Below are 26635 nucleotides of genomic sequence, written 5' to 3' on the forward strand. Positions count from 1 at the left end.
TTTTTCTTTTCTTTCCTTTTTTAATTTTTTTTGATTGTTTTAATCAGTATTTGTCACTTGTATAACTAAAGAACTCCTTTCTTCATATATATAGAGCCTAGGTCATTTGTCTGGAGAAGTAATTGAATCTTATTATTTGTGAGTAGAAATTTTTGAAAGGCTAACTTTGGTAATTCTAGAAGGAGTGCCTGAAATATTTGGAGGAATGATTGTAAACAGGCTTCCAGTCTCAGAGCTGTCCTATTGCAGGACCTATAGAGATATGTTACTTAGTTACAAACACAGAGTTAAAGTCATACCTAATTTGATACTTTGCAACAGGGCCTGAGATCAGCTTTAAAAGAGCCATTTTTATGAACCGATGGGTGATTCTGTGACAAGAATGTACAAATGATTTCTTCTTTTATCCCAATGAATTTCATTTGAAATGTGCTTAAACTTCTTTTCACCTGAGCAGAAGGAAAACTTATGTGTCCCCAGAGTTATTCTGCCACTGGTCTAAACAAACCTTCTGGTTCCTTTTCTAGATAAATTCTGAACCAAAGTCTGTGTCTCATTAACCTAAATGCTTCTCAAAATCCTCAACTATCAAGCTGCTTAATCATAAATCTTCTGAGGCTAGTATTTTCTCTTCTTTTCCTGTTTTTACTTGTCTGAAAGCTTGCTTTCCCATCCCTTCCCCAAATTCTTCTATTTGGCTGTAACATTCTGACCAGCAGCATTGAGCATTTCTCAACGGCCTTAATAAGGTTAGTTTCTGTGAGCAGAATGGACACGTAATGGTTTACTCCTAACAGGAAAAATTCCCCAGCTGAGCTTGCATACATACTGAGAAACTTGAGCACCAGAAACCAAATACAAGATGCAACTAACTTTGCTTATTCCCTGAATGCTTCTATGCCAACTCTGAGGCTCTCTCTCCCTAGACATGGTAACCATTGAGCCCTTGTAGTGGGCCTATCCTTTACACAGGCTTCTTGTCGCTAAAAGTACCAGTTGGCTCCGTATATTCAAACTCCCATTGTCGTTCTCAAGATATAAAGTCGTTCATTATCCAGAAACTATATTGACAAAGTTTGAGAGACTTCACGTCCTTGGGACTCAATTTTTTGTCTTTGCAAAACTTAGAATTTGTAGTTCAAGCACTTGTTCTGAAGTCTAAAAATATAATGTAGAAGGAATTTTTCTTTTCAAATACATGCTAGTTTAAAAATGAATGCATTTCCAAATTTGAAATTCCCACCAGTTTTACTTTACTTTTACGTAAGTTGGCTTAAATGGTAAGCACGTTCATATGTACACCTGCCAATTTCTGTACTTACATACACGTGTATTTTATATTGTGGGACTTTAAACTACCTCTGACAAGTGAGACAGCATTCTATAACAAAGTACTGGTTTTGTTTACACCTTCATAAATCATGCAGATGAGATCTGTGGCTATTCCCAGCCACACATGATAAAAATATCCTGTGCCTTTCTGATGTTTCTGGACCTTCAAGGTCAAGATGCTTATCCTCTGCAGAGCTGTGAATTCTTGGGAGTTTATCTTTCCTACCCATTTCTTGGAATGCCCCTTCAGTTGCTCAGTACAAACTTCTCTCATTTCAATTTTTTTTTTAAGTTTATTTATTTCTTTTGAGAGAGAGAGAGAGGCAGAATCCCAAGCAGAGCCCGATGCGGGTCTTGAACTCATGAACTATGAGATCCTGACCTGAGCCAAAATCAAGAGTCAGTCACTTAACTGGCTGAGCCACCCTGGTGCCCCAGAACTTCTCTCATTTTAGACAGACCTTAAGCATCCTGCTCCCTCATCTTCCTCTCCCTGCCTCTTTCTCCTCCTTTTACTATAAAAGAGAAGGATCTGTTAATAGTCAGTTATTCTTGTGAGTGACTGACTAATGATATGTGAGGGGAACAAGTTGAGGTGTTTGGGGCTAGTGCCTGCAATTCTAAAATATCATAAAGCATTGTTTCTTATATAGGATCTTAAAACCAGTTAACTAGCAGACCAGTGAATACTGTAGGGACCCCAGAAATCATCCTAAGCTTCTTAAGTTGGTTCTGAGGATAAACCTTTTAAAAGTATTTCAGAGGTGATTAGGATTGGAAAGTGCAGGTTAGAAGTGACCACAGGGGTGCCTGGGTGGCTCAGTTGGTTAGGCGTCCAACTTCAGCTCAGGTCATGATCTCACGTTCATGGGTTCGAACCCCGCATCGGGCTCTGTGCTGACAGCTCAGAGCCTGGAGCCTGCTTCGGATTCTGTGTCTCCCTCTCTCTCTGCTCCTCCCCTGCTCATGCCCTGTCTCTCTCTCTGTCTCTCAAAAATAAAATAAAACATTAAAAAAATTTTTTTAAAGAAGTGACCACAGCAGGTGACTCCATATTGAAGGCCCCTCCTGATGAGGTGAGCTCAGGGCTGGCTCAGGCAGTGCTTCTGAAATTCCTTCTGGGCTCAGCTGAGACCTAAGACCTTTTGCTTCAATATTGTCCTGGAGAGGGGAAGACAGAGGAGGGCATAATAAGTGCCTCCTCCCCCCACAGCCTCTAAGAGAAAACAAATATAAGACAACTGACAAAAATACATGACAAACAACCATGTAAGTTGTGACATATGTTAGAACTTTGTGTTTTTTTGTTGTTCTTTTTTAAAGGGCACCCGGGTGACTCAGTTGAACATCTGACATCGGCTTAGGTCATGATCTCATGGCTCATGGGTTCCAGCCCTGTGTCGGGCTCTGTGCCAACAGCTCAGAGCCTGGAACCTGCCTTGGATTCAGTGTCTTCCTCTCTCTGCCCCTCCCCCACTCTCGCTCTCTCTCTCTCAAAAATAAGTAAACATTAAAAACAAACTCTTTGTTTTTAAAAGTTAACCTTTTTAGTGTCGATAACAATAACTACGTGTCCAAATCATCCAGGCAACACTTTCCCCCTTTTATTATTATTATTTTTTTAATGTTTTATTTATTTTTGAGAGAGAGTGACAGAGACAGGGGATGGGCAGAGAGCAGGGGATGGGCAGAGAGAAAGAGAGAGAGAGAGAGAGAAAGAGAGAGAGAGAAAATCTGAAGCAGATTCCAGGCTCCGAGCTGTCAGCACAGAGCCTGATGCAGGGCGTGAACTCATTAACTGTGAGATCATGACCTGAGCCAAAGTCAGAGGCTTAACTAACTGAGCCACCCAGGCACCCCAACCCCTTCCCTCTTAATTGGGTCTCGCTTCACTATATTGTTTCTTAAATATCTAGTCAGTGACACGGTTCCAGGTCCAGGCCCCTTCCTGCCTGAGCTTAGTTCTGTTCTCACCTTCAACCCAGCCTCTCTTCTCTTTTCCCAAGTGACACACAGGTGTATTCTATTTTCTGACCCAGTTATTTCAGTGGTGTGGAAAGAGCATTTCAAATGTACCATTCCTTCTAAACCTTTCCCTCTACCTCTTCAGCCTCAAATGAAAAGATCCGACATCCTGGAATGCACCACTGTTTTTTTCTTGCCATGTGATACAACCTTTAAAAAAAAGCCATGTGTTCTTTGTGCTCTTTTGCTAATAGAGGTTATAGAAATGCATGTGCCCCATGCTCTGTCAGCCATTTGAAGTGGATCTTGGGAAGCTATTGATACCATCTTCCAAGCTGGAAACTCTTCCTGGTTGCTCGTTTTTAAAAATGCAGACAGACCAACAGATAAAAAGTAATAAGTATAGTTTAAGATTTGGGACTGCTAGGACCTTTACACTCATAAACACATTTAGTGTTCACACCAAACATTTTGCTTTATTTTATTTTACTTTATTTTATTTTATTTTATTTTATTTTATTTTATTTTATTTTATTTTATTTTATTTTATTTTATTGTTTTACGCTGCATTTTATAGTGATGGTGGTGGGGTGCTGAGCCCAGGGTGGTTAGAGAACATACATGCCCAGGGTCACATAACTAGTACTTGAGAGAGCACCATTCTTTCAACATGCTCTGCTTACTTAATGAGTAGATATACCATGGATAAGGCTGCAGACCATTACTAAGCTTCATTTCTAAGTGAATAAGGAAAAGGGAATTGAGGAAATGGCGTATTAATGAATCAGTAGCTGCAAATCACCAAGCCCAGCACCCGGCACATGGCAAATTCTCAGTTAATGTTAGCAAGTATTGTTGCCCCAGTGTCAACTCTTCAAGAACTTTCTTTGGGGGAAAATATTAATGATCCATTATTTCTTGCTTGTGAGATGTGAAGTTATTGACTTATTGCTGCTGGGCTTGGCATGTTGAGCCCTGTTTCTGTTTATTAATGTGATGAGGTTACTTGTGATGAGGGAGGGTCCCTGCTGCGTGGTGGCAGTAATTATCAGTGTCACTGTGTGGCTGCAGGAACCAGTTGCTAGCAAATGCTGGTTTCTTCCTTTCTTTCTCTCTTTTTAAAAAAAATCCCATTACATAATTTAACAATCATTTCATTCCATAGTGAGATGAAAAGAATTCAGCAGCCTTCAGCTAGAGCTGAATAGCGAAGCAAATTATAGAAATCACTGACATTAGTGCCTGGCTAGAGCAGGATTGTTTCCTACTGAATATTTGAAAGTATTTTGTCCAATCTAATTTTAAAAGACTAGAGTCACTGGGCTTCCACTGCTTTCCTTGGGAACTATAATTTCGTGGCCTAATAGAGCTCAGCGGTGGGACATTTTCTCCTGCTGATATGGGAGCAATGGAAGGATTCATAGGAGGTCTGGTCACTGTGTTTGTCAAAATGAGATTTGAGAAGAGAAAGGAGCACAAACATATTCAGCTCACTTGAGAAAATATTTCAACCCAAGGATGTTTCTTCAGTCTATCCTGCCACCATTGAACCATGGTTTGCTACACAATGGGATTTTTCTTTAACTTTGTATTGTAGAGAATCCCCCAAATACACAATAGTAAAGAGAACAATATAATGGACACTCGTATGTGCAACACTAGTCCCCAAACCATCAATCATTGACCAATCCTGCCCATCCATATGCTTACCCACTTCTTCCCTTCTATTATTTTGAAACATATCTTTTCATTATATCTCTTTTTCTAAGTTCTGATAAAAATATATAACATAAAATTTAACATTTTAACCATTTTAAAATATATAATTTAGTGGCATTAAGTACATAGTATTGTCCAACCATTACCACTATCTAGTTCCAGAACTTTGTCATGACTCCAAAAGGAAACCACTGGCAACCACTAATCTTTTTGTTTCTAGGGATTTGCCTAGTCTGGATATTTCATATAAGTGGGTTTATACAATATAGAGCCTTTTTGGTCCTTCTCTCAATTAGTATAATCTTTTCAAGATTCAGCCATGTTGTATCAGGCATCAGTACTTCTTTCCTTTTCATAGCAAAATAATACTTTATTATAGGATATACCACATTTTGTTTATTCATCCAATGGTGGACATTTTTGTTACTTCCACCTTTTGTCTATTGTGAATAGTGCTGCTTTGGACATTCTGATGCAAGTTTTTGTTTGAATACTTGGTTTTCAATTCTTTTGAGTATATACCTAGAATTGGAATTACTAGGTCATATGGCAATGCGATGTTAACTTAATGTGTGTGGAACCATTAAACTGTTTGTGACTGCAACATTTTACATTCCCTCCAGCTGTATATGAGGGCTCCAATTTCTCACATCCTTGCCAACATTTGTTATTTTCTGACTTATTAAAAAAATTATAACCATCCTAGTGGGTATAGAGTGGTATCTTATTGTTTTGCTTTACAACTTCCTAATGACTGTTGATGATAAACATCTTGGCATGTGATTGCAGGTTATTTGTATATCTTCTTTGAAGAAATGTCTATTCAAGTGTTTTGCCCATTTTTAAATTATGTTGTTTATTTTTTTGTTGTTGATCTGTTCTTTATATATTCTGGATACTAGACTCTTATTAGATATATGATTTACAAATATTTTTCCCATTCTGGGAGTTTTCTTTTCACTCTCTTGTTTATATCCTTTGATGCATAGAAGTTTTTAATTTTAATGTAATCCAATTTATCTGTGTTTTCTTTTGTTGTTTGTGCTTTTATTGTCATAGCTAGAAACCATTGCCAAGTCCAAGGTCATGGAAATTTACCCCTGTATTCTCTCCTCAGAGTTTTATAGTTTTAGTTCTTATATTTAGGTCTTTGATCCATTTTGAGATAATTTTTGTATAGTATGAGGTCAGGGTTCAACATCATTCTTTTACATGTGGATATTCAGTTGTCCCAGCAGCATTTATAGAAAAGACCATCATATCATTTTATCCATAATATTTAGTATGTTTCACTAAAAGATAAGAATTTTTTACATAACAACAGTACCATTATCACACTTTAAAAAAAACCTCATATTTCCTTAGTATCATCAAATATCTAGTCTGTATGCAAAGCTTTAATTGCCTCAACAATTTTAACAGCTTTTTAAAAAAAATCGTATTTAGATAAGTTGCATCCTTTGCACATTGTTGGTGTATCTTTTTTAATGGTTTTAAGTCTATAGATATCCCCTCCATCTCCTTTTTACCTTCTTGCAATTTATTTGTTAAAGCAAATGGGTCATTTGCCCTATGGAGTTTTCTATTCTAGGTTTTCTTGATTGTGTCCCCATGAGGTAACATGTTCCTCAGTACTCTGAATTTTTTGTAATTTGGCAGTTGGAACTAAACACTTGATCAGATTCTCGGTTTTTTGTTTGTTTACTGTTGTTTGTTTTTGGCAAGGCTACTTCTTAGGTGATGTTGTTATTCTAATCAAGAGGCAAATCCTGTCTGGTTACTTCTTATTTATTTATTTATTTATTTATTTATTTATTTTAGTGTTAGCAGCCATTGATAATCAGTGCTTAAATTTTTTATTTAGGAGCTATGAAATAGTAATATTCTAATTCTCTTATGTCCTCTTCATTTATTGCATGGAATGCCTGCTGTTTATGAAAAGAAAATTTACCTCTTAACTACTTAATTATCCAGTGGTAAAACTTGTCTAAGATTGGCAGTATAAACTCTTGATTCTTTCCCTTTATTTACCAGTCTCAAAATAAGACAGAGCCAGTTATATATATTCTTTTTGAGGGTTGTTTATTAATGCATTTAGTTAGGCACATTTAATGTGTTTCAAGCCGTTGCAGGTGTTACTTTTATTGATGCTCAAATCATCCCATAGTTGGCCAGTGAGACCCTCTTCAAGTTGATTCTTGAGTTCTTTCTAACATGATCTTGTGGTCTCCTATAGCTTCCTGGCTATCATATATGACAACTCTGCAACTCTTTTTAGGTTGCAGTGTGAGCTACTATGGCACTTCTCAAATTTCCTTACAGAAACTTCTAATAGGTCTCTTTACTTCCCTTGGCAGTCTGGAGAAGATGGTAGCATTTCCTGCCATTTGTGGAATCATAAGACAAGTCAGAAGACACACTGGAAACTCATTCATGAAACTCATTTCAGAGTTTTACTGAGTTTCTATTAGGCAACCATGGTGTTGATGTTGGGAATGGACATTTGGACAAAGCCAAAACCGTCAATGTGATTTCTTATGGATCCATTTTAGTTCTGTTTCTAGTGTCTAGTCAGAGATTGATTGCTAGTTATTCTGAATTCTTTTCATATAATTACAAAAAATATATAAGTACTTAATAAGATGACATTTGTAGAAGACCTCTTTAAGTTTTAAGAAAAGGGAGAAAATATGGAAATGGATATGTTTCCTCAACCTAGAAAATGAGTGTAAAATCAGATGGATTGTTTTCCCTCTTCTAGTCTTTATTTCTCTATTAAATAAGGGAGAGGATTATTTTCTGCCTATTCGATAAAGTTGCTGAGTGCTGTAATGAATTTATATTTATAGAGAACTTGAAGCTTTTTGGATGAAAGGTGCTAAATTAAGGCTTATTGTTTATCGAATTTATTTGATGTGTCTAACCTCCCGGGAACATTTGCTGAAGTTAATTAAAAACAGATAGTCTGCACTCTGACAGCTTACAGTGCCACTTACAAACCAATAGCATAAACAGCCTACACTTTATTGTCCTAATGTTGGACTGCCTAGAAAACCATAGCTCTTTCAGACAGGAGAATGATCCGCTTTTGTAGGAGAGATGAGATCAATTGCTGGATAAAACTGCAGAGATATTCTCAAATACATCTGCCCTTGTTTTTAAAAATACTTAGAATATGGAGATTTTCCTCAATTTCCAACTATAATTTTCAGATTGGAAAATTAAAAATAATCTTTCTTTTCCATCATTTTGGAAAGAAATTAAGATATAGGTTTATGTTTTATATATTGTCTTACGATCACTTGTTCCTTACAGGACTGGCATTCTAAAGCAGCCAACTGGAATGACTTATGCTGTCTTAACACAGTGGAAGCTGTGAAGTATAATTATAATTATGGTATGTTTGCTTCCTTTGCCAGTTGGTGATGGAGTTTTGTGGTGCTGGCTCTGTCACTGACCTGATCAAGAACACAAAAGGTAACACGTTGAAGGAAGAGTGGATCGCGTACATCTGCAGGGAGATCTTACGAGTAAGTGACAACATGGAGTATCTTGGGAGGTGTTGAACTTTGTACCAACCTTCCACTGACATTCACAAAAGTATTGTAGACCTTTCTAAAGCTTTATTCTAACAATGATGGCAGTGGTGGTGGTTTTGTGGTCTGCTCCAATAGAAGGGAGAGTCATTCTGATCAGGCCATGTGAACTCTCATTTGGGGGGTTAACATTGGTTGACTTTCCTTAACCATTTCCAATGGTGTTTTCAATTAGAAATATGATTTTAGATCATAGAGATAAGGTTTCACTTAGGAAATGAATTTTTTAGAGCTTTTTCGATTACTTGAATTTTCCATTTATGAAAATAGTTTACGAATTGCATGACATTAACCATTCCAGCATTTATAACCTCGTCTAACTGATTTTAAATGAAAAAAAAAAATTCTTTGAGATGTTGTCACTTAAATCAATCAAAATATCTGGATAAGACTGTATATTTGTCCAGTTTTGCCCACTAATCTCAGTCAGGCAATCTGGACAATAGTATCATATGTACTGAGCTCAATTCAGGAAGAAGGTAACTGGTCAGGGTTCAGTCAGACTAGTTTATTTATCTCTTGCTAGTAATATGGAGTCTATTGTACGTTTACTGAGCATTATTACTAGATCTGCTTCACAATCATAATTTATTTATAAGCTCTGCCTTCTTAATCTAAGGGAATAAAAGTTAAAACTATTTTCATGATGTGCCCAAGATACACTTTTGAGAGACAGATTATGTGCTGTGAATGGATGGATGGGTGGGTGGATAGAAGGCATTAAGAAATTGAAACCACATTAGGAGAAAGAAAGGAAGGAAGAAAGGAAGAAAGGAAGAAAGGAAGAAAGGAAGAAAGAAAATGGACCCATAAAAATAACATTTGTAATAGCATATACTTAGAAATAAATTTATAGAAAGATGTGAATGACTTATACACTGTAAACTACAAAATATTAGTGAGAGAAATTAAAGAAGACTTTAATAAATGGAGGTATATACCATTTCACAAATAAGAATATTGAATATTGTAAAGATGTTATTTCTTACCGGTTTGATCCGTGGTTTCATTGAACTCCCTATCAAAATTTCTCTAGGTGTATCTGTGGATATTTACAAGCTTTATTTTTTAAACAATTACTTATTTATTTTGAGAGAGAGAGAGAGAGAGTGCAAGCAGGGAAGGTGCAGAGAGAGAGAGAGAATCCCAAATAAGGTCTGAGCTGTCAGTGCAGAGGCCAACGTGGGGCTCGAAACCACGAATCATGAGATCATGACCTGGGCCGAAATTAAGAGTCAGACGGTCAACTGACTGAGCCACCCAGGCACCCCTTGACAAGCTGAATTTTAAAACATTAAATGGAAATGCAAAGTGCCAAGAATAGCCAAGGCAATCTTGAAGAAGAAGAACAAAGCTGAACGAGTTATGGTGCCAGTTATCAAGACTTATTATGAAGCTACTGAGTAGATAAGACAGAATGAGGTATCGTCACGCAAATACACAGATGGCCAAAGGAACAGGATAAATATTCAGAAACAGATGCACTTCATATGGACCCCTGATTTATGACAAAGAAAGTGCTGCAGTGCATGGGGGAAGGTTGCCCTTATCAGTAAATAGTGCTTGGTTAATTGAATAGTCGTGTGGAAACATGTAACTTGATACCTACTTTATATCCTGCTTAAAAATTAATTCCACCTGGATTAGAGACATAAAGGTGAAAAACACAAAAAATAAAGCTCTTAAGAGCAAACATAGGATAAGCTCTCCATGGCTTGGGGTGGGCAAAAGAACACAAAACAAAATTTGAGTGGGATACAAGGAGGTATGGCTGCTGCTGTCCTTCAAATCTGACATTTATTTTCAAAGATCGAGGTGCCTTTTTGTCAACTTCATTTGAATTTCTGACTTACAATTTTACTCATTTAGAGAAAGCACGAAAAGTTATTTAGTCTTCGAGACCACCCAGTGGTGCCAAGAATCTGTTGGGTCTTCAGGGCTGGTTCTGCAATATACCTTTCTGTGCTGCTGGGGAACCCTGGGGATCCACCATGTGCTCTCCAGGGTTCTGAAAACAGCAGGATCATCACCTGATGATTCTCCCTCAATGCTCGGGTAGAATGTGTGAAAACTGTTTTCTTCCTTCTTCCAATACGTTCTCCCAAAAGGTACTGGCATTTGAGATAAGGTGACTCATTGGAAGAGACACTCAATCACAAGAAGTTTCAGAGATAACCCTCCATGCATCATACGATGTCATAAAATATGGCATTTGGCTCACTTGTGTGCTCTGGTACCTGCTTCCAAAAGCTCTGGTAGTGAAGGAGGCCAAGGGATCTTCAGTCCCTCTTTTAAGAATTCATGGGATGTTAAGATGCTGTAAAACATTTTAATCTGCTTGATGTCCACCTTGAGCTAACCTGACTAGATAAGAAAGGTAATTTTTTAGCACCCAAGCTAGTGCTTCAAACTCTCATGGTTTATGTTTACTGATATTCCTGAACATACACATTGATCTTTTTGAACATCCATATTCTTCTGATGAGTCTTTTCAACAAGGGAATTCAGATATTTAGAATTTTTTTATGTCAACTTCATTTTTCATACCAGGGTTTTGTCATTATGCAGGAAAATTAAAAAGACAGAAAAGTATAAATAATAAAATGGCAATACCTGAGTATAAATACCTTGGATGAGCAAGTGTTGGCATAACATAATTTGCTTTAAGACACCAATTTGAGATTATTTTAGGTTATGCTTTGTCTGACTTAGAGCAAGTCTGTAGATTTTTAGAACTCAGACCACAGAGAAGCCAAAGTGAGAGTAACTCATGGAGAAGGGGAACACAATCAGGTTTGGATGCCACCACATAATTATTTCATATAATGAACACAAAGTCATAAATATCATAAAGCACTAAAGATGACAGCTATGAATGCCAAACAAAGGAAAGGGAAATTGCTGTTTTCTTTTTTTAATGTGAGGCACTTTAGCTAAAGGCAATGGGAAATTTCTTGTCTGGATTGAGAAATATTTCATTGTGCTTAGTTAAAATTATACACTATAATGTAACTTTTAAGTTTTGAATTCAGATATTGATTTAAAAAACAAACTGGAGTACTTAGTTAAATCAGGTTAGTTTTCTGTAAGAGACTCTAGACTCTGTTACAAACCAGCACATGCAGTCAGCCCTCACTTTTCTCAGTACCATCAGCCGAAACTCGTGCATGCCAGAGCCACATCATTGTCCACTTGGGTCCATGCTACCTGAGATCAATGCTGATATGCAAGCAGTTCATTAATACAGCACCGGGCGTTGCAAAGACTGCTTCTGTATTTTAGTTTATATTGATCAGTTGCCTAGTTTAGAACAGCACTGTACACATATGAAAGATGTGAGTCTGATAACAAAAGTCTCTCTGGGTGAGTTCACATCTTTTTTGGATCACTGACAACCCAGCTAGTTTATTTGCATCTTGGCTTCTGTCCTGTTAACCCTTTTCAACTCTCTGTTACTCCAGGGGCTGAGTCATCTGCACCAGCATAAAGTGATTCATCGAGATATTAAAGGGCAGAATGTCTTGCTGACTGAGAATGCAGAGGTTAAACTAGGTAAGAACAAGATCCAGTGAGCCTAGGAATTGAGGGAACTGATACGATTATTTCAACAGCTGATTGTTTTTCCATTTTGTTTTGTTTTTAATGAATATAAATTTGTCACTCACTGTGAATTTGGAGGTCAGTGTACTACAGAACGAAGAGGAAAATGTTTCTTTGTCTGTTTCAAAACATTTTCTAAAAGTGCTTGAGTGAATTGGTATACAATATAGCAGACAGAACCATTTGCTTAATCAATACGTAGAAAAAAATTCAGATTCTTAAAAAATTTTTTTAATGTTTATTCATTTTTGAGAGAGAGAATGAGACAGTGAGTGGGGGGAGGGGCAGAGAGAGAGGGAGACACAGAATCCAAAGCAGGCTCCAGGGTCTGACATGTCAGCACAGAGCCCGAGGCGGAGCTCGAACCCACAAACTGTGAGATCTTGACCTAAGCCTAAGTCAGACACTTAACTGACTGAGCCACCCAGGTGCCCCCCAAAATGAGGTTTTTTTTAAGCAAAACCCTTTAGATTAGAAGTGACTGACCTTGAAATGGTTTCCTGTATCTTACCATTTTGTTGACTTTGTTGCTGCTATAACAGAAAGTGATGACCCATTTGTTTACTGAAAAATATCCTGTCAGACACATTTAGAATAATGAATTCCTGCTATATTCCCATATGTTTTACATTATATTTTCATCGACTTCATTATTACCTAGGGCACGTGCACAAAATAGGTGTTCAGTATTCTCCTTTGTATGCATGCTGGATATCCTACTTCCACTTGCCAGAGTTATCTGTGAGGCAACCCTTCTCCTTGGTGCTTCTTTCCAACAATCTGGTGGGAAGAGAAGGTAGAGAATCTCCACATGCATTTGCCTGCTTGGCGTCTATGAGTAAGGGCATGGATTGACAGCTATCTCTAGGATATGCAATTTGTCATCTAGAAAGGAGGTATTGCCCATATGATTGTTTATTTTCAAAGAGATTGAAATATCTCCTGTGTTTATATCCTAAACATTTGTTCTTGCCTCTTTGTTAAAATACATAATTTCCATTTTTTCTTAGTTAGCATTTGGGGCCAAACTTTCATCTTGTGAGTAATTCCCGCTTAAAACAAAAGCATACATTTCGTAGGCAGGGTGTGTGTGTGTGTGTGTGTGTGTGTGTGTGTGTGTGCGTGTGTGTGTGTGTGTGTGTGTGTGTGTACACACGTGCGTGCATGTACATATGTTTGTGTATACTGGCTAGATAATGTATCCTCAGAATATTCACTCATCATTAATCAACAGTCACTTGTTGAGAGAATATTATGTCAGGCCCTGTACACAACACTCTTCCATAGTTTCTCTCACTTTGCCATCATAGCAACTCTATGTAAATACCATCACCCTCATTTTATAAATTTGGAAACTGAAGCCTAAAGAGGTTGATCTGCTAGCACTAGGTGACATCACTAGTAAGTGGCAGAAATGGGATGCAAACTTAGGCAGTCTGACTCTAGAAACTTGGCTCATAACCACTTCCTTTGTATCCTCTAAGTATTCTCTTTTATGGCAAACAAGCTTGCTTTTTATTCAACACCTGTTTTTGGTCCCTACAGACCCTTGGTTTAACCAAATACAGCATTTTGTGCTTTCCTCATTGGTATACTTTATCCATTTATACACAGAGTTTAAAAATAAACATTCACAATTGCTAAAAGGAAGAAGCAACCCAAGTTGCCCATCAGCAGATGAATGGATAAACACAGTGTGGCACCTGCATACGATGGGATATTATTGAGCCTTAAAAAGTTAGGAAATTCTGACACATGCGGATTAACCTTGATGACATTATGCTTATTGACATAAGCCAGTCACAAAAAGACAAATACTGTATGACTCCACTTATATGAGGTACCAACAGTAGTCCAGATTTACAGAGGCAGAAAGTAGAATGGTGCTTGCCAGGGGCAGGGGTGGGGAGCGGGGAGGAGAGAATGAGGAGTTATTGTTTAATGAGTACAGAGTTTCAGTTTGGGAAGACAGAAAAGTTCTGGAAGCAGATGGTGGGGATGGTTGCACAACAATGTGAATGTATTTAATGACACAGAACTGTACGCTTAAAAATGATTAAAATTGTGAATTCTATGTTGGGTTTATTTTGCCACAGTAAAAAAAAAATGCACATTCATTTTATCACCATATAAGGACATTGACTTCATGCATCTGTCTTCTCTTAAATAGTGGACTTTGGAGTCAGTGCCCAGCTTGATCGAACAGTGGGCAGGAGAAATACCTTCATTGGGACCCCTTATTGGATGGCACCAGAAGTTATTGCCTGTGATGAAAACCCAGATGCCACATATGATTTCAAGGTATGACTTCTTCATTGTTTCAAAACTATGTCTCACATCCTGCCCTGAATCTTGCAGTGGGAGAATTCTCATGTGCCTTTGGGTTTAGAATTTATATAATCCTGGGTTTACGATTTATGTAATCCAAAGGGAGAACTGAAAAGCATTATTTGAATTTAAAATGGTAAGACATTCAAGTGAGAATCTTTTTCATGAATTGACCCATTATATCTGGTTGCTTATTTGTAAAAAATGTTGAAACCATTTTCTATATTCTCTTGAACTTAGTCTGGTTTCTTATTAGAAAATAGATTTCTTCTGGAAGCGTTGAATCAATAGATTGTACACCTGAAACTAATAATATTCTGCATGTTAACCAACTGGAACTTAAATTAAAACTTTGAAAAAACAATAGATTTCTATTTTGATTAATGTTTAAACTTTTGGCGAAGGATATATATGCTGAGAGCTTTTTATGCTAAAAGAGGCCAATGTGTTGTCTTGGGTCTTTTCTGATTAAAAATAGACTTCCTCGTTTCTCCATTGCTCAAAGTTTAATTTTTGAGGTTTCTTTTCAATGAGAGAGAATGAAGTGGGGTGTTGGTAGCTACCTTATGGTATTTCTGTAGCCTGTTGTAGTGTTCCATTGAAATTCGATTGGTGGCTTGTTACCTTGTATCATAAACTGGCAATTTGCTCATGAATTCAAAGCAGTGTTTAACTAGATGGTGGTAGTTGTGCCCTTCTTCAAGAAGCCTCCCTCTTTTCCATTATGCTAGCCAGTAATAAAACATAATTTGGGGTTACTATCCCATTGACAGCTGCAATGTCAGGTGACATTATTGTCATGAATTGTGGCTGAAAGTTGAAATATTAAAATTGGAGGCAAATGGAATGTAGGAACTGTGAGTTTTCAGAAGGGGAAATAGATGAAGAGATACCCTGTGGCCTTTGTGTAGACCACAGGACAACCTTGGGCAAAACCTGACACTACTGAGGCTGGTTTCACAGGTGCACGGACTTTTCACGCAAGGACTTTAGTAGTCAGCTCCAAATACCCTTCTCTTGAAGATGGGAAACTGAGGCCGGAGGTCTTGGCAAGTATACCCCCAAGTTAGTGGGCTTCTCAGAGTTGGGGCTTGAGCCCCCATCTTGCAAATCTCTTTTCAGTATATTACCAATATATTACCCTGCTCCTCTATGATGTGCTCTTATATAAATCTCCAATTTACCAACAAAACAGCTTCTGAAGAGTATATTTGAAGAATTCCTCTTTTAAAGAACATTTTTAGTTCTCCACATGTGGGGTTATTATTGAAATCAGGTCACAAAGATGCCAACATTGCAATGTCTTTGGGACCCAGTATCGTAGGGCATGGACGAAATTATTTGCCTCTTTGGAGAAATGCAAGCTGAAAGTCTAAAACCAAAATAATCTCCTGTACATTTCTTCCTTCTTTCAAAGTTAGGCACTGTAATAACCTGACAACAATCTGTCTGAAAACAGCTGCCAAGTTAAAAATTAATCTCTTGCCAAAATAAATGTCATTTATTTAAACTGCTAATGATAAGCACATTTAAATAATTTAATTTGCAAATCCCTTCAGAGGAGCCACTACAAAATATATGTCCCAGGCCAGATATGTGTATCATAATTTTCTATAAGCAATTCTTCAAACAGTAGTTATACTTAACAAGTGCTAACTAGACTACTTCTGGGCCACAGATAGTTTAAACTACTTTATAACATACCATAGAGAATCAGGGTGTTTCAAACTTTTACCCTTGGCTTAGCCTTTTAAGTATTTTGGGTAGTTGTTCTGTATGTGGCATTTATTTTCTGTGACATAAAATAGATCCCTGTGACTTCACTGTTTTCAATAATGTAGAAGAGGACTTCCTTCTGGCAAAGCCAAAGCTTAGAATTAAACCGATATTCTGGTCCTCTTTCCTCAGAGTAAGGCTAAGGAATATAGTTTGGAATCAGCAAAAGACTTTTGAGCCCAATGCATAATTCTAGGTGTGGACACAGCCTGGTGTATGAGTAACCACAGGGGGATCATGCTGCAGAAGGTGATTTCAGAGATACTGGAAAGTCCATGTGACTATTAAAGTATTAATGTATAATGAAACATTAATAAAGTTAAGACTAATTTCTGTGTCTTTTATTAAAAAATAAGGAATCCTGATGAGGAACAGGTTCACTATATTAGTCATTTAGACCTTAGTGAGAATTAATTCATCAGGACTGTTATAATGCAGGTGGTACAAAAGGAGGAAGAAGCCACGGCAAGAACATGAGCCTCCCCGGTCATTGTCAGAGGTACAAGAAGGATCATGACTAAAGGGTTAAGTTAGGAAAACTGGGCAAAAAGGAAGGCTTGAGCGTTCTTTGAAGATTTATTTCAACCATTTCACACTTTTACAGTGGACTAGAGAAGCAGTGATTCTGTAAATATAATCTTTCTCCTTCTTTCTTGGCACCAGATTGTATCCTTTTTTTCTCTTCACCATTCTTAGGTATGTAGTCTGTCACCAGGAGACAACGTGACAATATGTTGCCTTTCAAAACCATTTCTTCATTCACTCAGCACATATTTATTAAATACCCACCACCTGTAAAGAATTAACTAAGCTGGGTCTGTACATGCAGTTTTCGACACATAAAGTTAGTTTGCAACCCCATCAAGGTTCAGGCGTTCAGTACTGTGCATCTGGTAGTCCGTTTGACCCAGCTGTATATTCCAACCTCAGAAACTTATGTCGACACTTTGGGCTCTAATGTGCTATCGATACTTTCCACCTAGGGGTATGTTTGGAACAAAAGATGACTTGAAAGCCACTAGGCTTTATTAGATGTCACAGGGGCCTTCCTTTAAAATAAAGACAGGGGCGCCTGGGTGGCTCAGTCGGTTAAGCGGCCGACTTCGGCTCAGGTCATGATCTCGCGGTCCGTGAGTTCAAGCCCCGCGTCGGGCTCTGTGCTGACAGCTCAGAGCCTGGAGCCTGTTTCAGATTCTGTGTCTCCCTCTCTCTGACCCTCCCCCGTTCATGCTCTGTCTCTCTCTGTCTCAAAAATAAACAAACGTTAAAAAAAAAAAATTAAAATAAAGACAAAACTGGGGCACCTGAGTGGCTCTGTCGGTTAAGCATCCGACTCTTGGTTTCAGCTCAGGTCATGATCTCACAGTTAGTGAGTTCGAGCCCCACATCAGGCTCTGTGCTGGCAGCACAGCCTGCTTGGGATCCTCTCTCTCCTTCTCTCTCTGCCCCTCCCCTGCTCGTGCTCTCTCTCTCTCTCTCTCTCTCTCTCAACATAAAAATAAATAAATGAGCTTTAAAAAAAATGAAATGAAATGAAAACAAAATGTAAGAGAATAGTTTTGTTTTATTGTTTTATTATTTATAGATTACCATCTACTATCTGTCTAAGATATGTTTAAAGACTGCTGTAAATTTTTCTAAAACTACAGCAACTCAAGAAAATAAAGGCCTCTGTAGAAAAGTAGTCTGAAGAGCTCATGGTTTTCTTTGCAATCTAGTTTTGTCTGATATCTACCAGGCACAGTAAGTAACTGATTGAAAATAACCCCTATTCGAAGGAGGAGTACCAGAATCTCATATGCCTGGTGTGTTCACTTTCCCCCTAGAGGCCCTTTCTTTCTTGTTTTCAGAAATTCTGTCAAAACACTTCAAGCAAAAGGAAAGGTTTCATTTCTCTGATAAGTATGTAGGGCAATAATGGAAGCTTTCTCATTTAATAATAAGCATTCAAAAGATTTAAAATTAATAAAACGGTTCAAACTTCCTAAGCTGTTTAAATTCTTATTTTTAAAATTTGAATTTCATTTCAGTTGGATGGGGGTTGTCAAGTATTTCATAGTCCTATGTATCTATTGCTTTAACAGAATTACTCGTTAATGAAAGCTTTCTGCAGCCAAATTTTCAGCAATAGGGAACTGGTGGGATAAAGACAAGAGCATCTGTCCAGTGGAAAACCATGCAGTCATTTAAGCAATGGGGTAGCATGCGTGCTGAAGTGGACAGATCCCAAGACAGAGTGTCAGACACAAAGAGCAGCTTACAGCATAGTGCACATGATACAGTCTTACTCACCCCTGCCCCATGGATGGATGATATGGGGGTGGAGAGCTTAAAATTTTTATTTTATATATTTTGCTGTCCTGCTCACTCCACCCCATAAGTTGGCCTTGCATTCATATTAAATTAGTAAGTAAGAGAAGTCCAGTGACATGTCATAGCCCCTCAACCCCCACCCCCCCATCCTCTGGCCCCACCTGCACTAATGTTCTGTATCATTCACCTCAACTCTGCTTATGAGACTTTGCACACAGGTGCTGTGGATCATTTGCAGGCATAGATGTCTCCTCCAGGGTTTAGGTGAGTGTTGTGCTCTGGCTGTAGGGCAAATACTCATTCTTCTGTGTCACAGATACTTGGCTTTATTCAGGCAGGATGGAAGGAGAAATCTGACTCGTTGGGAGTCACCAAGATCCACGCAGAGTGTGATGTGAGAGAGCGATATTCAGACTGCAGCATGAGATTTGTATTCTCAAACAAGGCCTGGCCTCTGTCTACTGAGATTCAAAGGCGCCACCCTTATTTGGAAGGAGGAAAGGATGATACAGACACCATGTTATTATCACCAGTAAGAGGCTGAAATCGCTATTGAACCAGATCCCTTGTGGCTCTGTGTTCACATGCACCTGTATGACATTCCTCAGTGAGGCACAGTAGCACCTCCCCTGGCCTGCAGGCCGGTCCCCAGCCGAAGGTGATAAAGCTGTTCTAACATTTTCCCTTCCATCAGATAACACATGTAGATGAACAAGGGACTGGAGATTTCCGCTTTCAGTTTGTTTTATGTGTGAAATGGAATTATTAGTCACAACCCATGCTTCAGCACCCTTGGTGACCCTGAGTGACCCACCAACTTGGCTGTTTATATTTAATGTAGAATCTAAGCGTATGACATAGTGAATTCAGAGTCAAGCTTTCAAAGTTAGACAGGAGTGGTTTAAAATGTACACTTTGCCTCCTATTTGCTCCATTACCTCAGAGAGGTTATTGAAACCTTCCTGAACCTCGATGAAATGGAAATAGTAAATTGTATATGACAAAGTTGTATTAGAATAAACTGAGCTACCATATACAAAGGGGTTAATTCCATGCCTAACACTTGGTAGCTACTCAACATATGATAGTTAATATTTGTGTTTGTGTGTCATATGAAGGGACTGCCATTTGGGGCCTTTTTTTTTTTTAAACCTAAAAAAAACAGCAGTATCCTAAGATTCAAACCTCATATTTGTATGACACATCTTTAATTGTCTGCCTATTTTGAGTCAGAATCCGCTTATCCATAACTTCTGCCTCTGGATTAAGGTGCTTCCCTTAGAGACCGCACACAATAAATACAATTTCCTTTTTCCAGCTTGAACATTTCCACAAAGACAATAACAATAACTCACAAAACAGAAGACTGTTTTTTTCTCTGTGAATCTTGGTAGAGTCCACTCTACTGGCCGTGCCCGTCATTGAGCTATTGCTTGTCAAGTCTAGACTACCTTGCTACCCTGAGCTTTGGGATAATGGGGCTAGCACTCCATCTGGCTTCTTAGTAGGCTCTGCCCATGAAGAGAGACCACAGGGCTGAAGGAGGAAGAACACGCCCTTTCCCGTTTCTTCCCGTAAGCTTACATCATCCCAGTGACTCCTTTGAGTACCTTAAGTACCAGAGCTCATTGCCACCTTACCTGATGCAGGTGTGCTGCTTGAACTGCCGGTCAATGACAACCATACCAGAGTTTGTTAAATACCCAGTATTTGCACGTCAACGTGCTGAGCACTGTACCTATACCACCTTATTGAGTTCTGGTATTAACCCTGCAAGGTAGGTGTTCTCTTCACGTTATAGGTAAGGAACTGGGCTCAGAGGAATTATGTGGCTTGCCCCAGGTCACCAAGCTAGTTGTGTCAGAGCTGAGTCAAATCTAGGTCTGTCTGTCTGTACTGCATGAGCTCTTTCTGCCTCTTCAAGCACACGGGGCTCTTTACTGTGCCGCGAAGGGGTCAGCCATCAGCAAGTGCTCTTTTCTTCATGTGTTGAGCAACCCAGCCCCAAAAGAGATGCTCTTATGCTGTGTCCAAGTTGCCTGCATGCCAGCGGGCCCCCCAGCAGCCAGAAGTTGTGTGCTTGCCTTCTCAGAGGCTCTAGAATTTGTCTCTGTTCTGTCTGTAAAGCACACAGGACTGGGCTATTAATCATGCCACAGGCCAGGCTGAGCAGCGCCTCTAGAATAATGAATTACCCAGCTCCTGCCAAAATGAGTCACACCATGGCCACGAAGGAAACTTATCTCTCCCTGACTCTCTCCCCATCTTGTTCCTCCCTCTTCCCTTTCTCGTCTCCTGTGATCTGTCTTGCCAGTGGTAATTGGAACATTTTCTCCCGTATTTAAGTTCTGAAGTGTCTTTGGGACTTGCTAATGTATCCAAAGGCTTAAAACAAGTCCCGTCAAGGACGTTTATTGCTGTCTAGCATGGGCAGTTAAGCATAGCTTACAAGCAGCGCTGGGTACGGATGGTCAGGAATGTAAATGTTCCTTTTGGAAAAGAAGAGAACCCCAGCAAAAAGAAAAGAAAAAAGAAAAAAAAGAAGAGAAAAAAAAAGAAAAAAGAAAAAAAAAAAAAGACCTTTATGATGATATCAAATGAGGCCTTAAAGAAGAGGCAGTTTCTGGCCTGGTCATGTGACAGAGGTTGCACAGGACTTGGGATGGTGTGACCTCTGGTTTGAAGGGGTTGTTTTGGGACTTGGGGGAAAGCTACTTAAGAGGGGATCTGAGGTGCTATGTACTGAATAAAAGAAACCTCTCACTTTGCTGACTTTTCCTGCTCCCTGTGGGGGTAAATCCAGGCTCACCTAACAACTGGGACCTCTCCGTTTTCCTGCTCTCAGAATATGTTTCGTCAATTTATCGCTGTATACATATTATCACTAAAGACGCTTTTGGCTGTACTTCTGTTTCTTACATCATCAGTAGTCTAGAGGAAGGTGGTCCAGGGTTAGTGTAGTGACTCATTGATTCATTCAAACCCCAGGCTCCTACCATTCTGCCCTGTCATAATTCATTTGCTGGCTTATTGCCTCATGGTTGCAAGATGGATGCTGTAACTCTAGATACCATGTTTTTATTCAAGGCACTAAGAAGTGGAAAAGAGTTGTCAGGACATCATCTGTATTTGTCACTTGTATCAGGAAGAACAAAACGTTTCAGAAGCTCCCAGAAGTTGTGTGCCTGTGTCTTATTGGCCAGAACTACGTCACATCCTTACCTGCCATCCTTGGCTGCAGGGAAGTCTGGATAAGCAGGTTTAGCTTTCCTATACTCCGAACTGGAGGCAGCAAGGGAAATGGGGTCTGAAAATGCCTGTTGGGGGGCGCCTGGGTGGCTCAGTTGGTTGGGCGTCCGACTTCAGCTCAGGTCACGATCTCACGGTCCGTGAGTTCAAGCCCTGCGTCGGGCTCTGTGCTGACAGCTCAGAGCCTGGAGCCTGCTTCCGATTCTGTGTCTCCCTCTGTCTCTGCCCCTCCCCCGTTCATGCTCTGTCTCTCTCTGTCTCAAAAATAAATAAAACGTTAAAAAAAAAATTAAAAAAAAAAAAAAAGAAAATGCCTGTTGGGTTAGCCAACAACCCAAGAGGGGGAAATAATACAAGAGTGCATTGGGCAAGCACAGGCAGTCTCACCTAACAGGAGAGAAGGAAATTCGTATTCTTGAGCTTACTATGTGCCAGACGCTTTGCAAGACAGGATGCCTGCATGCATGCAGGTCACGGTGACCTGTGTTGTACAGTGAGAAAGCTAAGGTCTGAGCAGTGCTCTGCATGTAGTTATGATAGGAACCTGGATTTGAATCCAGGCCTGTCTGAGACTTAAAAGACTATTCCCTCTGCCTCTGGGAAGTTGAGGCCAGTTTCCTAGCCTTGGTTTTTGGGGTGACTCACTGAATCTCAGCACCTGCATTCAGTCACCAGCACCTTCAGTTCCCTGTAGACAAAGTGGGAATTTAGAGCAATTATTTTATGGGCCCCTGATAAATTTTATTTAGAAGATGAATACTCAGGTTTTTATGTAGTGATGACAGTTAAAAAATAAAAGTGGCCCAGGGGGCAGAAGACCCAGCTCTGCCCCAAACCTGGTGCTGAGTTGCTCTGGGGTCTTGGGTAAGTCATTTTCCCTTGTCTGGGTCGGAGATGATCTACAAGGAGTCTGACAATCTTAGGACGTATCTTTCATTTGTTTGCACCTTTGGTTTGCTCATTCATTCAATAATTATTTATTAGGTGCTGCTTTAGGTACTTGGAATATGCCAGTTAACAGAACAAAGATCCTTGATGCCTTGTGGACCTTATGTTTTATCCAGTCTGGGTGTGTTGGAGGCAGGGGGTGCAAACAATGAACACAAAGCAATATAAACTAGTGATGAGTAAATTAGTAGACGTTAGAAGGTGATTCATTCCCTGGGGGACAAAAGTGGGAAAGGGGATGGGGTCTGGCAGTGCCCCGGGGGAGATTCAGTGGCCCTCACTGAGAACATGGCATTTGAACAAAGACGTAATGGAGAGGAGGGTGATGGTAGGCACTTAATTAGGGTAGTGGCTGCAGGCAGACAGAGTAGCTAGAGCAAGGACCCAGAGGCGGACATGTGCCTGGGTTTTCTGAGCTGTTTCTTTCCCATCTGAGAACTGGCCTGGAGCCCTTCTCACCCCAACCCCATCATTTCCTTTCAGATGCATTGGCTTTCAGTTGTCTTTCAAACTTCCAAGCTCAAGCTTCCAAGACTGGAGGGCCATTTAAATGTGACCCTGCCGTGGCACTTAGAGACATAGTACCTGGCCACCACCTTTATATTTGTACTTCATTTCACGCTACAGAAACACTTGATTTCTGGGTATGTAAGGGAAATGGTAGAACCAGCAAGACCTGGAGATATTAAAATCCTATCAGAATAGCACAAACCACCATTTCCAGCCTATTCTTGCTGTGTTTCCTGTTGAATGCCTCCTGCACAGCGAGTGACTCAGTGTTTTTGTCATGTTCTCAAATGATTGTCTGTGTTAATCAACCATAAACCCCCAGGTACAAGAGAGCCGTGTTTTCAACTTTATCGGTTACAGCCTGTAATGGCAGGCTGGTCCTTCCTTATTAGCTCCGCAAGGCCAGGAGCCTGCGGGAAAACTCAGTCACTTGCTGGGCTATGCAAACGTGTGTGTGTGTGTGTGTGTGTGTCTAATGACAACTCTGAATACATCTTGAAATATAACAAAGTGAAAGGAGAAGAGTAGCCTTTTTGAGTTGTGTTCTGTGCAGAGAAGTGACCTACAGTCTGCGAACAGTGGTATTGTGCAGGTGTGTTAATATCCCAAGTTGAACTGAGAACTTGTATCATGTGAACCCATTGATGGGCTCATGCATTAAAAGAACCCCTTTCTGGTCCTAGTATGGGCTTAGCATGGGCCCTAGCCACCTACTCTAAAGTAGATTACACTTGGGGCACTCGGGTGGCTCAGTCTCTTAAGCATCCAACTCTTGATTTTGGCTCAGGTCATAATCGCACAGTCAGTCCTGAGACTGAGTTCCACATGATGCTCCGTGCTGGCTCTGTGCTGGGGTGTGGAGCCCCCTTAGGATTCTCTCTCTCCCTCTGCCCCTCCCCCACTCATGCAAACACACACTCTTTTTCTTTCTTTCTCAAATAAATAAATAATTAAAAGCAGATTATACTTCAGGCAAGAGGCTAGGCCCGCCCCCCAGAAAGCCTTCTGCCTTTATGTGCAGGCCTCGGTCCAAATACTGAACACACCTGGGTGTCACTCACCGGATACCGAGAAGTTTAGTCCTGGGTAATGGCCCAGCATGGATTTCATAGTCCTTTTCCAGGTGTGACTCCTCTCATGTGGCCTTGACATGTGTTTGATGGGAATAGCACGGACACTGAACTTTGACCTCGGTAATCTGAGTGAGGTTCCGGGAGAGAATTTGGAATAACATACAAAATGCAGGTTATATTGAAAAGAAAAGGAGGATGAAAGTCTTCATCAGGATTGTAGGCCACTGAACCAAATTTCACACTGTGTTTTCTTACCCACCCACCAGGACACTGAAGCAGCAAGCATCTCTTCTGGGGTTTCCTAACCTGGTTTTCCCTTTCTTTTGATTTGCTCCTTCCTATGCTCCTCAGAGACAACTGAGCCATGGACGCAGAGTGGGGGAGAAGCATACTGCTACAGACGGAGATTGCATAGGCAGGGGCGGAGACGTTAGCCTCGAAAATTCCAATGAGAACATAAAAGTCAGTCTCATCATAAGAAAGAATATAACGGTGCAGACTCTCTATTTTACATATTGTCTACTTACAAGATGGAAGCTATTGTTCATTCATTCATTCAACAGACATACCAAGCACCTGCCACTGTTGCCTGGCTCCCATCTAGGCCCTGGAGATACATGCAGATACAACCCAAAAGTTTCCTTGTCCTCATCTGATTTGGTTAAGCCATGTGAAATTGCTGTTTTGGTAGGTCTAAAACAATCGACTAAACAAACATGTACCTACTATATGATTCAGCCATTGCACACCTAGGTGTTTACACAAAAGAAACAGAAGCATATGTCCGGATGAAGACTTGTACATGAGTGTCTGTAGCAGCTTTATGTGCAATAGCTCAGACTGGAAACACCGTCCATCACAAGCGGATGGATAAACAAATTGTAATGTAACCGCACAATAGAACACTAGTTGGCAGTGAAAAGGAATGAAGTTACTCATATATACTGCAACAAGGCTGGACCTCAATCCATTATGTTAGTGAAAGAAATGGAATGATTTAATTTATATAAAACTTCAGAAGATGCCAGCTAATCCATAGTGACAGAAAGCAGAACTGGGTCAGGGGATAGCAAGGGCAGGAGGGGAGACGCCAGAGTAGCACGTGCAACCCTTTGGCATGGGGGAGGGGTATATCTACAGTGTTGATTGTGATGACGGTTTCACAGGTGCATACATGTCAAACCTTTGCAAATGATAGACTTCAAATATAGGCAGTTAATTGTATGATAATTCTACCTCAATGAAGGCATTAAAACAGCACCAGTTACATAGGGTTCAATCAACAGATAAATTTTGGTGATCAATTAATTTTTGAGACATTATATTCATTTTTCATACATTTACTGGAAACTCACCATGTATCGGAAATACTGTGAGAGATACTACCCATAAAGAGTGAAAAAAGCTGTTCTTGCTTTTAGGCTTAGTGAGCAAAATAGGTTCGTAAAGAGATGACTGAATGGCTTTTCTACAGGCAGTTCTGGAGCGATTACCGGGCTTAACCAAGTTCTTGTCTGTTGACTGCATTTATGCATGTGTCTATGCCTTCTATCTTTTTCAGAGTGACTTGTGGTCTTTGGGAATCACCGCTATCGAGATGGCAGAAGGCGCTCCCCGTAAGTACCTTCCTCTGGGTGAAATCTGTTGCTGGTCTGCTCTGCAGGGACTGAGCGACGCTTCCTTGCCAGGCTCTGTAGTAGCTTTGCTTCTGCTACACCGAGCCCGGCGTGGGTTCGAGCTGGCATATTTAGAAAGCAAAGTCATCTTAAATCAACCAGGAATCCATTCATCTCAGAGCGGTGTGAAGATCTCGTGTTTAGAGGAAACAAGAAAGAGAAGGGAGACAACTCGGGGATCTTGTGTATTTTACCGATTCAGTGTGTAGTTTCTTCTTGAACTGCCCTTCGCCTAACGCAAAACTGGGGCCGATTCACACAGACTAGAAACTCCAACTTAACAAAAAGTCAGAACTGATTTCCAGTGCACGGCTTATGCAGACACTTGCACACTCAGTTGCTCTCCCTCCTAATAAAATACTGACGTTTAGATTTTGAGGTCCAAGGCAGAGTGGCCAGGGCTCTGGCTATCTGGGGAACCTCTGCTGTTCCTTGAGCTCTGCAGTGTTGGTACTGCAGAGTGCCTCCACCAGTCCTGTGCTGGCTGTGAGCATGTGCCCCACAGGCTTCCCTACAGGAAGTGCAACTCACCAAGGGGCCTCCGCTGCCA

General features: G+C 40.0%; 1 protein-coding gene across 8 annotated transcripts in view; it reads left to right on the plus strand.

Moving 5' to 3' along the window:
* TNIK (TRAF2 and NCK interacting kinase) overlaps positions 1 to 26635 on the plus strand; it is a 396523-nt gene that overhangs the window by 253966 nt on the left and 115922 nt on the right. For all 8 annotated transcript variants that reach the window (XM_053903642.1, XM_019463160.2, XM_019463162.2 and 5 more), the window contains exons 5-8: positions 8436 to 8546; positions 12074 to 12164; positions 14383 to 14513; positions 25971 to 26025. In XM_053903642.1, coding sequence (XP_053759617.1) covers positions 8436 to 8546; positions 12074 to 12164; positions 14383 to 14513; positions 25971 to 26025 — 388 coding nt within the window. The remainder of the gene's footprint in view (positions 1 to 8435; positions 8547 to 12073; positions 12165 to 14382; positions 14514 to 25970; positions 26026 to 26635) is intronic.

Source organism: Panthera pardus, unplaced genomic scaffold (assembly GCF_024362965.1).
Source record: "Panthera pardus isolate Hobbes unplaced genomic scaffold, ASM2436296v1 HiC_scaffold_16, whole genome shotgun sequence".
Taxonomy (NCBI): Eukaryota; Metazoa; Chordata; class Mammalia; order Carnivora; family Felidae; genus Panthera; species Panthera pardus.